Below are 14491 nucleotides of genomic sequence, written 5' to 3'. Positions count from 1 at the left end.
AAGGCCTTAATGGTTTCAATGTTTTATGAACCTCTTATATTTCTCAGTCAATAAAGACAAATAATGTCATTCAAAAGCACGTGGTGAGCATCTCCCTGATGTCTCCCTACAGAGGCTGGAATAGTGAATGCCCTGCACACAATGGATACTAAGCGAGCAGTGATTGACAGGAGAAATTATATTCCCATTAGAACCACACAGCTGTGTTTTCAATTCTGCTGATTCAATATTTCCCGTCAGAAACAGCTTCTGGTCTTTCAATACAACAACCAGTTTACTCTCGTGCACATCAATGCACAAAGTATATGTAGTTGTCTTTTGTGATCAAAGAGAATGCTGTCCTGCGTAGCAATCTGAGGCACATCAACAATGATTCCAAGAGCAATCCTTTCCTCTCTTTCTCAGGCTTGTGGGGATGTTAAACGTGGCAATCAAAGTAAGCAGAAGCAAGGCTGGCTCGTCCAGTCATAAAAACAAACGAAAAAGCCGAAGGATATGGGCTATATTGGAAACTCAAGGTCAAAAAGGCTCATTAGCCAGGTGTGACCAACTAGACCTGTATGTCCAGCACAGTAGCCACCAGCCACGTGTAGCTATTTAATTAGTTAAATAAGGTTAGTCAGGTGCAGTGGCTTTCACCTGTAATCCCAGCACTTTGGGAGGCCAAGGCAGGCCAATTGCTTGAGCTCAGGAACTTGAGACCAGCCTAGGCAACAAAGTGAGGAGTCTCTACCTGAAAAAAAAAAAAAAATACCCGGATGTGGTGGCGTGTGCCTGTGGTCCCAGTTACTTGGGAGGCTGAGGAGGGAGGATGGCTTGAGCCCAGAAGGCAGCCTGGGCGACGATGCCAGACCCTGTCTCAAAAAAAAAAAAAAGTTAAAAAAAATTCAGTTCCAGTCACACTAGCCACATTTCAAGTGATCTTCAGTCACATGTGACTAGGGGCTACCACATTGGGTAGCACAGGTATAGAATGTCCATCATCATAGGAAATTTTTTTGGACAGTGCTAAGCCAGGCCAACTAGATGGTCAAACGTGACAAATTGATGTGTCTATTCTTTACCTACTGACTGACAACATAGGTTGACTTTCTTGGACAGATACCCTTAAATCAGTATGCTTTCAGACTATGGGTTTCACAGACCAGTAAAATCCTTTTCCTAACTTAGGGCTGCCAGGTTTGTGTTTTGTCCAGTAAGACTGCCACCAGATCACCAGGCTGCACGCCCCATCAGGGAAGGTAGGCACTGGTGACCATCTGACGGCTCGCATTAAATCCCCAACGCCTAATGCAATGCCTGGTTCATAGCGCATGCTCAGTAACTATCTGAGTAAGTGATTATATATGCACATGCACATGCACACACATACATATATCCTTAGTTTTTTCATTTGATCTTCAGTGAAAAGTGCCACTGGCTGGCACCAGTCTGCTGAAAGGTGTGTGGGTTTTATGCACACACACACAGAGGCTAGAGTATCACAAAATAAATAAGTCATCTAACACTTTTTGAGAACTTTATATTAATAAATGCTTGTAACAAAATATACCAGACCAGACTGCAGTGGAGTATAGGTTTCTCGTAAACCGACTGTACATGTCAGAACCAAAAATGCAGGGAGGAGAAACTGTTTGCTTTTCAATGGCACCAGAGTGCCCTCTTGTGGTAAAATATGGTATCTGCATAGTCACAATTTCTATTTAAAAAACAAGTATCTAACAATGCATAAAACCTGTGCTGGACTATAAAGCACTCTTGAGAAACAGTCTAAATATGTATCTAAATAGTTTATGTAAAATATGGCAAGTTGTGCTGGTGAAAAAAATAATTAAGATTTGTAACAGGACTTTGTGGTGAGGTCATCCACATATCTAGGAACTAGCAAAATACATGAAAGCTGCTCTTGGGATTTGACATTCTAAATAGTTCCTGTTCATCTTCTAGTTAAAGACAAATGACTTTCGAGTTCAAGGTGGCATCATACAGTTTATTCCTTCCTTTGTCCAACATCAACCATAACCTTTGCTGCCTCCAACTCCTTTTTTCACTTTCATCTTAAATATTCCTTGTCTAGGGGGGAGGAAGGCTTCCTCATATAAACCATTCTTTCAAAGTCTGTTTTGGTTGTTCCTTTTTACACTTTACAAGCAGTGATAAATCATGTCCAGAATGAGTTCTCAATTAAAAGATGAAAATGTGACCTTGATCATCTTAAGAGTTTTTGCAAATTTCAACTTGATATTCTATGGCCTTCCAAGGGCAAAGGACATCTTCATTGATCAATTTCTGCTGAGACAGAACTCTCCAATTCTACTGATTTAATGATGTGGAATATTTCTTCAAGTGACATTAGAAAAAGCTGATTTACCCATGAAGATTCTAGTAAGTGTGGTCTCTGTGAATAGAGAAGAATCACTATTTGAATGAGACCTCAAGATGCTTATAAATTCTAAATCAACACCCAAATCTGAGGGTTCAGAGGAAGAATCTTTAAAAGACAGTATCCGATAATAACTGACTAACCCCCAACCTCTGATTCTCCTGGGTATTTGTTTAAAATGTAGGTTATTCCTCGGATCTACTTAAGACTTTAAACCACATCTCTATGGAGTTTGGTAATGAGCATTTTTATTAAATTCCCCAAGTACAAGCCCCAGTGTACACAATAAGCAATTTCAGTTTTGAGCAACTGCCAGAGAAGGAATGTCCCCCTTGTGTTTGTTGACTGCCTTCTGATTTGTTTGAAAGCCTTTTTCTTCTTGCATCATCTTGACCATTCCTGGTATGAAGTATGTTGTCTTGTTTCTCCTCAGTTTCATCTTCTTCAGAAGAAGAAACCATGCCAGGCGGCAGTCTCCTACTGTTCATGGCTTCCATGGCTTTACTCTGTTCCCTTTTTCTCTAACAAGTCATCAGCTCAGATCTAAAAATACTCTAAGGGTAAATCCGCTGGTGAATAAAATGGTTCCAATGTCCCATATTCCTTTTTTTTAGAAAGCAAGAATTGCCTGCATATATGAATCTAAAGAATCAACTGCTATCTATGCTAGAAAAATAAAGACCATGAATAAGTCTGCAATAATGAAATGGGTGAACATCAATTTAGAGACAAGTACTAAACTAGGGAAGTTTTTGCTAGGTTTCCTCCAGAACATAATACCATCTATAGACCTTCTAGGACAAACCATCTTTTATTGACATTAACAGAAGACGATAATCACATTTTTTATAAAAGCAGGCAAAGTTTTCATTATAAGCTGTTCTACAGTATTTGTGTATGTGGTTTTTAACCTTGTGCATATGCTACTTTGATTTCTTCAACATCTGAGAATGAAGGAGAAAAACCTCATATCTAGATCAATGTCTTATATTTTATTTCCAACATTTGGGACTAATTTTGAAGTAAGAGCAAATAAAGGTTCACATTTGCTGAGTATTTGTTATGTACAAAGTATAACTTTAAAGGTACTACTGGATATGCACTCATTCAAAAAGCTGGAATATGTTCCACAAAGATTGGTTCCACAAAGATCTTTTGTCCCATGAAGATTTCAAAGTGTGGAATATGTTCCACAAAGATTTTCTGCTGAAGAGCAACTTCAGCAGGGTAGTAGAGAGGTAGAAAAATCTCCTAGGTTGAATAACTGAGGCTACTAAAATTGGCATGCAAACAACTAGACACATTATCTAACCCATCATAGATGAAATGTTCTGGACTCCTGGGTTCCTGCCAAAAATAATAGCAACACAGGCCAGGCATGGTGGCTCACACCTGTAACTCCAACACTTTGGGAGGTTGAGGTGGGAGGAACCCTTGAGCTCAGGAGTTCGAGACCAGCCCGGGCAACATAGTGAGACCTCATCTGTGCTAAAATTTAAAAAATTGGCCAGGCATGGTAGCGCAAACATGTAGGCCCAGCTACTTGGAGGGCTGAGGTGGGAGGATTGCTTGAGCCCAGGCAGTCAAGGCTGAGGCTGCAGTAAGCCCTGATCATGCCACTGCACTCCAGCCTGGGTGACAGAGCAAGACCTTGTCTCAAAAACAAAAACAAAACAAATAGCAATACAAGTTAACATCTGATTCTCCATATCTAGTATCTTTCCCATACCATTGTCCATCTTGGACTCAGGTCAAGGAATGTGTCGGGCTAATTCATACAACAGTTGAGTGTGGGGCGGGAAGTGTGACACCCCGCAGTCAGAAATCTTAGGTTCAAATTCTGACTGGCTCAAAATTTGTAACTCAACAAAGAATTCACTTAACTTCTTTGACCCGAAGTCTCCATACATGAAAATGGGGACCGCCAGTACTCCCTCCACGAACAACACAGGGAGGGCCGGGAAGATGGTGTGGATGTGAATGATCCCTGACAGACACTCAGTAAATGTTTAATGAGTCTGTTATCTAAGCACTATCCTCGAGGAGAACCAGTAGACTCCTCGGGGAGGCAAGTGGCCTGGGACAGTCCCTTCCCAGGAACGGTGACCGCCACCAACAATATCAATAATCCAGCACAGACTGGAGCTCAGTGACACAAACTGCTCCGATGTTATGTTAGACACAATGACTTCCTTCTAACCCTCGGACTCTACAATGATGTGGACCTGGCTTTTCCCAAATTAAACACAGTGAAAAGGAACTACATGTGTTCCCCAAGAGCTAAGTACCTGCATCAACCTCTCACAGTGCACCACTCGCAGCACTTTCCGTGCACATGGGGTCACACCGACTCACCCCAACGTCCCTAGTGAGGTGGCCACTCTAACCATGCCCATTTTCCAGAGGAGGGACTGGAACTCGGAGACCATTCTGCCCAGGACAACACAGTTCGTCGGCAGCAGAGCTGGGGCCTGGCCTCAGAGCATACGCTCAGCCACTCTGCTGTAAGTCCCCTGGCGGAAATCACAGTGAAAGTCCCGTAGTTTCGACATATGCTGGGATTTTAAACCTTACGCAGTCTGTATCTATTCTCATGAGAACAACAGTAAAGTCTAAATAAAACCTTAAAAGTCACTGTATAGCTGAGCTTCAGGTTAGTGACATGTTTTTCTTAAAAGTCAATTTATTGTCAAAACACACCCCTATGATAGAGAGAGTGGCCCCATGTTAAAGATACTAAGACTCAAAGAACATGTGCAAAAGAAGACAAAAAAACAGAATTTTCTGATATCAAAATTTTTCACAGCTTTCTCTTGTCCAAGGAAAAACTGAAGATAAATCCACACTCCAAACATGTCTTTAGTCTAGAATTCTGACAGATGAATTGGCAGTGAGTGTCAAAAACTTAAATGTACATAACCTATGACCCTGCAAATTCTACTTCTGGGACCTTACAGAAAAACTAATACAAGTATACAAAGAAATCTGTGCAAGGATGCTGACTGCAGCAGTGTTTGTTAACAGCAAAAACTAAAAACAAGCAGACTAACCATTCACTCGGCTAAACACATGATGGCAGACACTCCATGGAACACCATGTAGCTGGTTAAAAGAATGAGGTAGCTCTAGCTTCACTGACAAAGGATTATCTTAGATATACTATTAAGCAAAAAAGCAAGTGACAGAATGTGCATAGTATAATCCTATTTTATTAAAAATAAACTCTGTGTGTGTATGTGTGTGTGTGTGTGAGAGAGAGATGTAAAGACATAGAAAAGGGCCTAGAAAAATACATAAACTTCCCTTGGGAGGTGGAAATTGATGGAGGGGGTCTCTCATGTTCTACATTGTGGACGTCTGTATTTGCTTAAAGTTATTTATGAAATACTATAAAATTTTGAAACAAAAGATTTTGGAGGCTAATTTTCTAAAGGGAATAGCACAGCTTAGACATGCCCCTAAACTGAAATGTAAACTTCTTTTTCCCATTTGCAAACCTGTGAGTACATAGTAAGAGAAGCATTACCACAAAATCCTCTTTTAAAAGCTCTTTCAGGACACTACACTAAGTTATTCATTTCTGAGATTTTAAAGGCCAACAATGTCTCTCTTTTCAGACTATGTCACAAATGACATAAATGCCAAAATTATAGATCTTAAGAAGAAAATACGTAAAATACAGATTTAGACAAAACAAATGACTAAAGCTGCATAGTTCTGCTAGACTTTATTCAAAACTGGCCCTATACTTAATTATTTGAGAGACCTAAAATTCTAGTGTTCAAATGTAAATACCCATCATATACTGAGAAGTAATCTTCAAATTTAGTTCTGACCCAAATTTGGCTCAATTAAATCATACGTCAGATAACACAAATGGTTACACCTCAGCATACAACAAAATCCTGGAAGTATCATAGCAAGTGAGCTATGACATCATTTAACTCTCAAACCGAACTGTAATTTTAAGTTACACACACCACAATACACCTTTGCACAGGTAATTTTATTCCTCCTGTGGGTGTTGACAGTGCTCATTGATTGAAATTTGAAACATTCAGAAATTCCATACCTGAAGATGGTCACATATTCTCTACATCACGATTCAGTAACTATTCAACAGTTATGTCTACTAAATACAGTGAACAAAACAGTATAAATGTTTACACCATTCCCTTGTAAACAGGGCTTTTGTGCACAATAGTAACAAATGGAATTAATGCATACCATGATATCAATAAGGAAAAGACCTTCTCTTTAAATAAACTATTCTGTTTATAAATAAACTCTGATTTTTTTAGTACACATTTACAGACCTGATCAATAAAAAGAAACTATATATATATTTTCCTTTAAAAAGAAAATGTTGAGATACAGACCACTGTGGGAGAATTCACCTAGGAAAGGGGGTCAGAAGCAAGCAAAGGATACTAGAGGTGAAAGTACGACCACACTGCAACTTATTTCTGTTAGTACACACCAACACAAGGACAGGATTGTCAGGGGAGGAGCCCATTTTCACTTGAATTCCAGCAAGTTGCAATCAATCTTGTAGTACACATAGGGGTAGTATTCTTGTTGACTCAGGTTTAAACCTGGAATATCCATAGGAGCCTATGGAAAAAAAAGACAATTATTCAATTTTGTATTTATAGAACTCAGAAAAAAAGAAAGCAAGTATTAACATTTACCTTTTCATTGAACATCTACTCTGGGCTAAATGTATGCACTTAACTGAGTTAGACATTATTCTCATTTTGCAAATGAGAAAACAGCCTCTGAAAGACTGACTTCTCCTAGGAAACACAGACAGTAAGTGGTAAAGCCAGGTTCAAGCATTCTGACTGCAAAGCCTGCATATGTATTTAGCATGATCCCACCAACCTTTTTTATGTATACTGTAAAAATTAACTTTTTAAATCTTGGACTTAGAATACTGAGTTGATGCGATACAAGACTTGCAAAATGCGGAGTAAAAATAAAGCAAGTATGATTTAAAAGTAATGCTTATTCTGTAATCTCAGCACTTTGAGAGGCCAACACCTTGAGCCCAGGAGTTCAAGACCAGTCTGGGCAACATAATGAGACCCTATAGCTACAAAAAATAAAAATAAAAACATTAACCAGGAGTAGTGGTGCGTGCCTATAGTCCCAGCTACATGGGAGGCTGAGGTGGGAGGATCACTTGAGCATAGTGGTTGAGGCTCCAGTGAGCCAGAATCATGCCACTGCATTCTAGACTGAGCAACAGAGCAAGATCTGATGGCAAAACAAAAAACGAGCAAGGATAACACTTATTATATATGCATGTTGTAAGAATTTAATGCTAGAACATTTATGTATCAAATAATTAGACCTCTTATTTTATCCACAATTTCATGAAAGTGTAGCAAATCAGCCAGGTGCAGCTGCTCATGCCTGTAATCCTAGCACTTTGGGAAGCCGAGGTGGGTGGATTACCTGAGGTCACGAGTTCAAGACCAGCCTGGCCAACATGGCAAAACCGCATCTCTACTAAAAATACAAAAATCAGCCAGGCGTGGTGGCGGGCGCCTATAATCCCAGCTACTTGGGAGGCTGAGGCAGGAGAATCGCTTGAACCCAGGGGGCGGAGGTTACAGTGAGCCAAGATCATGCCACTTCACTCCAGCCTGGGCAAAAGAGCGAAACTCCATCTCAAAAAAAAAAAAAAGAAAGAAAGAAAAACAAAAAAAGTTTAGCAAGTCATTTCCTGCATTTCCTTCTATCAAGAAAAACTGATTTTTCATAGTTCTAATTAATGCCTATGTGAGATACTACCATCCACCCTAAACTTTTAAAAAGAAAAAAAAAAATCAGCAAGATATTTAAAACCAAAAATATAAAATAAAAGCCCACTACAATTTTTTTTTTTTTTTGAGACAGAGTCTCCCTCTGTCACCCAGGCTGGAGTGCAGTGGTGCAATCTTCACTCACTGCAACCACCCTCACCCGGTTCAAGTGATTCTCCTGCCTCAGCCTCCCAAGTAGCTGGGACTACAGGTGCCCGCCACCACCCCCAGCTAATTATTGTATTTTTAGTAGAGATGGGGTTTCACCATGTTGGCCAGGTTGGTCTCGAACTCCTGACTTCAGGTGATCCACCCGCCTCAGCCTCCCAAAGTGCTGGGTTTACAGGCATGAGCTACCACGCCTGGCGGCCTGCTACAATTTTAAATAGCAACAACAAAAAAACACGAGTAACTCTGTTTATATCTTCTTTTGTTTAAAAAATAACACTTTTGTTTAAAAGAAGATATAAACACATATATATATATTTTGGTCTGTTTTTTTTCTTTTTTCAGATGGGGTCTTGCTACGTTACCCAGGTTAGTCTCGAAGGCCTGGGCTCCAGTGATCCTCCCGCCTCAGCCTCCTGAGTTGCTGGGACTACCGGCATGTGTCACCATGCCCAGATATGCCATTTTAGAAAAATGAACCTACCTTGAAAATACTCATCTATTGACTCTCTCGCTTCTACCAAATAAAATTAAAATAACTGCTTATTTTCTTCCTCTCTGCAATTTATACTTTTTATAAATAACTAGTATCACTGGTTTCTGTATTTCTGCAGCTATAAATATCTGATACACAGCAAGATAACTACCAGCTTGTAGAAATGCCAAGAAGCAAAACACAACTATAATTAGTATAAAACAGGGTAAACGATGTAAATTACTATGTTTATATAACAAATTGAGAACCTCAAAGTAATAAAAAAAAATTAAGTATCAGACTTACTCTCCCTTTTCTATCTTCTTTCAATCATTTTCTTCTGAAATTCACTTCAATTCTTACTCTACTGGGCTAATACGTACTTACATCAATAATAGCTGCTGCACTGCTGTCTAGATGTTTATACAATTCATGTAATACTTCTCTCAGTTTCTTCAAAGTTTTCTTATTAGGCTGAAGTAGCATTGCTTGGAAGTTCACTGGCAAGCCATACCTTACAAAAAAGCAGAAATACAGTATGCAATACAAGCAAACATGTAAAGAGATTTTCTTTTCAAAGCAAATATTCTCATACTCTTTAATCATGGTTAACAGGGAGACAGTATCTCACTTTACTTTTACAAGTTCAACTAATATATATAGAAACTGAAACTAATATACACAAAAAACTTTAATATAAACAGAAACGCAAACCTTTGGTACTCACTGTCCACTAGAAATCTCTAAGCCAATTGCTAGGAATTACTTCAATTACCATTCCATTTTTTTTTTCTTTTGAGACAGATTCTCACTGTCGCCAGGCTGGAGTGTAGTGGTGCAATCTTGGCTCACTGCAATCTCCACCTCCTGGGTACAAGCCACTCTCCTGCCTCAGCCTCCCAAGTAGCTGGGATTACAGGCACGCACCACCACGCCCAGCTAATTTTTGTATTTTTAGTAGAGACGAGGTTTCACCACGTTGGCCAGCATGGTCTCAATCTCTTGACCTCGTGATCCGCCTACCTTGGCCTCCCAAAGTGCTGGGATTACAGGCGTGAGCCACTGCACCCGGCTTACCATTCAATTTTTAAGGTAATATATGAATATCCTCAGGAAATAATAATAAGTAAGGTCAGCAGATACTGTTTTGGTAATAGCATGAGGTTACCCACATCTACTTTGAAAATTTGAAAAAATTTAAAAATAGTGAGCATAGTTACACATAAGTTTTGGGGTTTTTGTTTTTTTTTGTTTTTTCAGATGGAGTCTCACTCTGTTGCCCAGGCTGGAGTGCGGTGGTGCAATAATGCAGTGGTGCAATCTCGGCTCACTGCAACCTCCACTTCCTGGGTTCAAGTGATTCTCTGCCTCAGCCTCCCAAGTAGCTGGCACTACAGGTGCCCGACACCACACCTGGCTAATTTTTTAATATTTTTAGTAGAGACATGGTTTCACCGGGTTAGCCAGGATGGTCTTAATCTCCTGACCTCGTGATCTGCCCTCCTCAGCCTCCCAAAGTGCTGGGATTACAGACGTGAGCCACTGTGCCTGGCCAAGTTTTGGGTTTTTAAAAACTATTTCTAATATGAGCAACCCATACATAGGATCAGAATGTGATTTTTTAAGTATCTCAAAATATAAAAATACTTTAGGTTAATATGAAATGATTCCAATAAGTCATCAGCACACTATGTATCCAATGACATATAAAACATCTGAAAGATCTTCCTTTTAAACAAATATTGGTTAATATTTAACCTACTTTTAAGTACCTACACAAGAAAAAGAACCTGAGGGTATGGCAGCATAAATCTCTTTTTGTAAACCTGGTGCTAAATAACAAGACTAATATGCATTGTATAAGCTGTATGATGATACTGACAACCTCTGTCTCATGATTGGCCCTTTGGTTTCTCCAAATCAATTTCCTATTGCTGGACTCTGTTATAATAAAGAGGTCCAATGTAACGAATCTATGAACTCTTCAGTTCCAAGTTTGATAATTAACTTTCTTTACCTTAAAACAGACTCAACAAAAACCCGTAATGCTTTCACATGAATCCATGCAATAAATGCTTCACTAAAATTCACTTTCAGCCACCGTACAAGTGGTCCCTATAAAAAGAAAAAAAAAAATTACCACAAATTTGGTCTTAGAAATAGCAATTAGATAGACCAATTTTTTTTTAAGTGACTACGTATTAGGAATCTATAGAAGAATTAAGTCACATAATTCACTTTCTACATGTTTCACTATTATTCTCATTATCTCAGATACTTTACCTTAAATTAGATTAAAAGGTTAGCCACTACTGAGTGATCTCAACAGATGCTAAAATGCATTGAACCAATTCATTAACACAGAAAAAGGTATATATTTTAATAAAAGTAGTTAAACCGGTACAAAATATAGAAATGCCTTAGGTTTGAAAATCAAAATACAAAGATCTGAATTTACTACACAATACTCTAAAACATTTAATACATGTAAAATCAAATTCAACTTACAAACAACTTCATAACAAAGATAAACAGTTATGTAGGTAAGTCATTTAACAGCCCTAGCTCTTAGTTTTCCCATCTGTAAAAAAGGGAGTTGGTCTAGACATCTAAAATCTCTTTACATTCTAAATTATGTAGTGTAAGTTATTTTTAAACTTCATATATTTAGTACGATTAAGCGGATTTTAAATACGTTCTCTCTTGATACTTAAAAGACATACATTAACAATTCGGCTAACACTTACTTGGATAACATTATTAGGTTCATTTGGATGTACCAACCAATTAATTTAAGCAAAAAGGATAGCAAAACAAAGTGGAAATCTTTGGTCAAAACATCTATTCTGTAAAAGGATTTTGGGTTTTCCCTAAAAAGCTGGTTATTTTGGACATTACTTGGAGGAATTAGTTTCCTCCTAGTTGAGATGATATGGCTTATAAAGTACCTGGAAATAATTTTCAGTATATCCCTTCATTTCCCCTCACATTATTAAGAGAAACACATTTTGACTCATGTTTCCCTTTGCAAACAAGGTTTAGTCTTCACAGTAATCCCACACTTGAAGATGGCAAGAAAGTTAACACCATCTTTCATTTTCACAATTCCACCTGTTTCCCATTACACCTAGAACACACCAATTCTCCAATAGTTTCAATACAAATTGCTTCAATAAAAGACTGAGGCATTGAACAAATCTGCCTTAAGAAAGTGAAAAGTCTTACTGTAAAGAACTTTGTTACTTAACTAAAATCTCCCTTCACCTACAAGGACGTTAACCAGAATACTGCATTTAAAATTAACATCTGATATGGATTTAGGTGGAGTAATTTAAGTATGTATTTTTTTTTTTTTTTTTTTGAGGCAGGGTCTTGCTCTGTCGCCCGGACTGGAGTGCAGTGGCCAGATCTCAGCTCACTGCAAGCTCCGCCTCCTGGGTTTAGGCCATTCTCCTGACTCAGCCTCCCGAGTAGCTGAGACTACAGGCGCCCGCCACCTCGCCCGGCTAGTTTTTGTATTTTTAGTAGAGACGGGGTTTCACCGTGTTAGCCAGGATGGTCTCGATCTCCTGACCTCGTGATCCGCCCGTCTCGGCCTCCCAAAGTGCTGGGATTACAGGCTTGAGCCACCGCACCCGGCCTAAGTATGTATTTTAAGGTAACTATTCTATTCGATCTAAGATAGATGTAAGCTTTAGAAGAAAGCTTTCTTAGATATAGAATAGTTATCTCTAGAATAGTTAAGCTTTAGAGGAAATTCATTCTAATTATTCAATTTAAAAAAAAAACTAAAACCAAATGTCTTAAAACCAAAGCAGATTTTTACTTTCTTTTAAATCAAAGGAAAGTAATACCACTTTTTCTTCTGCTTAATATTGATAATACTAAATATTTAAAACACATACAAATTGTTTTTTCTTATCAGTAGAAAGCCTGTTCATTTCTTCTTTATCTGCTTTCATCTCCTCTTCGTTATACTGGAAGTCACGAACAATGAATCTAAATTTGGGGGAAAAAAACAAAATTGTTCATGTTGTATATAGCTGATCTAACAAAGTAAATACACACAAAAATAATCATCTTACTTGTTTTCCCTGGCTTTGTGTCTGAAGTCATCAACTGCCTTCCTAAACAAGGTAACATTACACAGGTAACTGTCTTGGTCCTCTGAAAGAACACTATGGAGAAAAAAAAAAGAAGTCCATTTAAAGATTTATACATATTCCTGTCTTTCATATTAAGGGCAAAATTCAGAAACAGGTGGAAGAGAAAAGTAGGGTGTAAGAGCCCTTCCCAAATTACCTCAAAGCTTTTCAATCTGGATTGCCTCAAACACTGAAGACACTGAATGTTTACGATTTATTCTGCTAATGATACTTTTTTTCTTACTAACCAACAAAATTAGACATTAACTCCAGTAAAGCATCCAAATGCTAAGAACCACACTTTTCAATCAACATTAGCACCAGGCTGCTTTGTTTCCAGTGTCTCCTTGATAAGCACACTTTTCTTTTCTGGAAACCTAATTCTTTCTTCCTTTCTCCAGGCCAACTCAGCCCCACTGAGGCCCAGCCTAGCCTCTCTGCATTGCCAGTACATCAAACCTTGGATCTTTCCTTTGCTCCCATGACATCTCTCAATCAAAAACTGATAGGCCAGGTACAGTGGCTCATGCCTGTAATCCCAACACTTTGGGAGGCTGAGGTGGGTGACTGCTTGAGTTCAGGACTTTGAGACCAGCCTGGGCAACATGGCAAGACTGTGTCTGTACAAAAACTACAAAACCTAGCCAGGTTTGACGGTGCACGCCTGTAGTCCTAGCTACTCAGGAGGCTGAGGTGGGAGGATCACTGGAGCTGGGGAGGTTGAGGCTAAGTGAGCCAAGATTGTGCCACTGCACTCCAGCCTGGGTGACAGAGTGAGAGAGACCCTGTCAAAAAACAAACAAACAAACAAACAAACAAAAAACAACCTGATGAACACAACTGTCTAATCTCTGAATAAACGTGCTTATATGCATCCCATGGCTCCATTTTAGGCTTCAGAAGGTCCCAGTGAGGTCAGAACTTCCATTCAGTCACAGTTCCATGGACATCACTGGAAAGACCTTTCTAGACACAACTGCCAGGAAATTTTAATGGTCATTTAAATCTGTAGTACCTTCGGTGAAAGTCCACTGTTTGAAAGGGGAATAGTATCGCTTGTGATAGTATGGCCCAAATTTGGCCTTCAGAATTTACCTACAGTGCCTCCTGTATAGAAGTCCTTACGCGAGGTCCACGAGGCTGCACGGGCAGCTGTTCCACAGGGATAACCTTGGGGCGGGGAATGTTACTGAGTTGAGGGGAGTCTCTTCTCCTTTCTATCTTTCACATATTGGAGGTCTTCTAATGTTTAGTGTTTTTTAAACAGCTTTACTGAGATATAATCGTTATACAGAAAACTGTACGCATTTAATGTCTATAATCTGAAGTGTGGACATACGCATATACCCATGAAACCATCACCACAATCTAGACAATAAACATACCCCTCACTACCAAAAGGGTCCTGAGCCCTTTTGTTGACTGTTTTCTTTGTTTTTTAATGTTTAGTTTTTACTTACAATGTGGTACTTCTGAAATTAGAAAAAGTAAATTTTACAAAATGGAGGAA

At 38.9% G+C, this 14491-nt stretch overlaps 1 protein-coding gene across 2 annotated transcripts in view; it reads right to left on the bottom strand.

Moving 5' to 3' along the window:
• Positions 1 to 2614: 2614 nt before the first annotated feature.
• ATP6V1C1 (ATPase H+ transporting V1 subunit C1) overlaps positions 2615 to 14491 on the bottom strand; it is a 95934-nt gene continuing 84057 nt past the window's right edge. For both annotated transcript variants that reach the window (XM_023225502.1, XM_023225496.1), the window contains exons 9-13: positions 12922 to 13014; positions 12742 to 12835; positions 10854 to 10951; positions 9224 to 9350; positions 2615 to 6997 (exon numbers count right to left, since the gene is read on the bottom strand). In XM_023225502.1, coding sequence (XP_023081270.1) covers positions 6902 to 6997; positions 9224 to 9350; positions 10854 to 10951; positions 12742 to 12835; positions 12922 to 13014 — 508 coding nt within the window. In that variant the 3' untranslated portion in view covers positions 2615 to 6901. The remainder of the gene's footprint in view (positions 6998 to 9223; positions 9351 to 10853; positions 10952 to 12741; positions 12836 to 12921; positions 13015 to 14491) is intronic.

This window comes from Piliocolobus tephrosceles, chromosome 7 (genome assembly GCF_002776525.5).
Source record: "Piliocolobus tephrosceles isolate RC106 chromosome 7, ASM277652v3, whole genome shotgun sequence".
In the NCBI taxonomy this organism is placed as follows: domain Eukaryota; kingdom Metazoa; phylum Chordata; class Mammalia; order Primates; family Cercopithecidae; genus Piliocolobus; species Piliocolobus tephrosceles.
The sequence above is the reverse complement of the archived record's forward strand: the minus strand, read 5'-3'. Positions and strand labels throughout refer to the sequence as shown.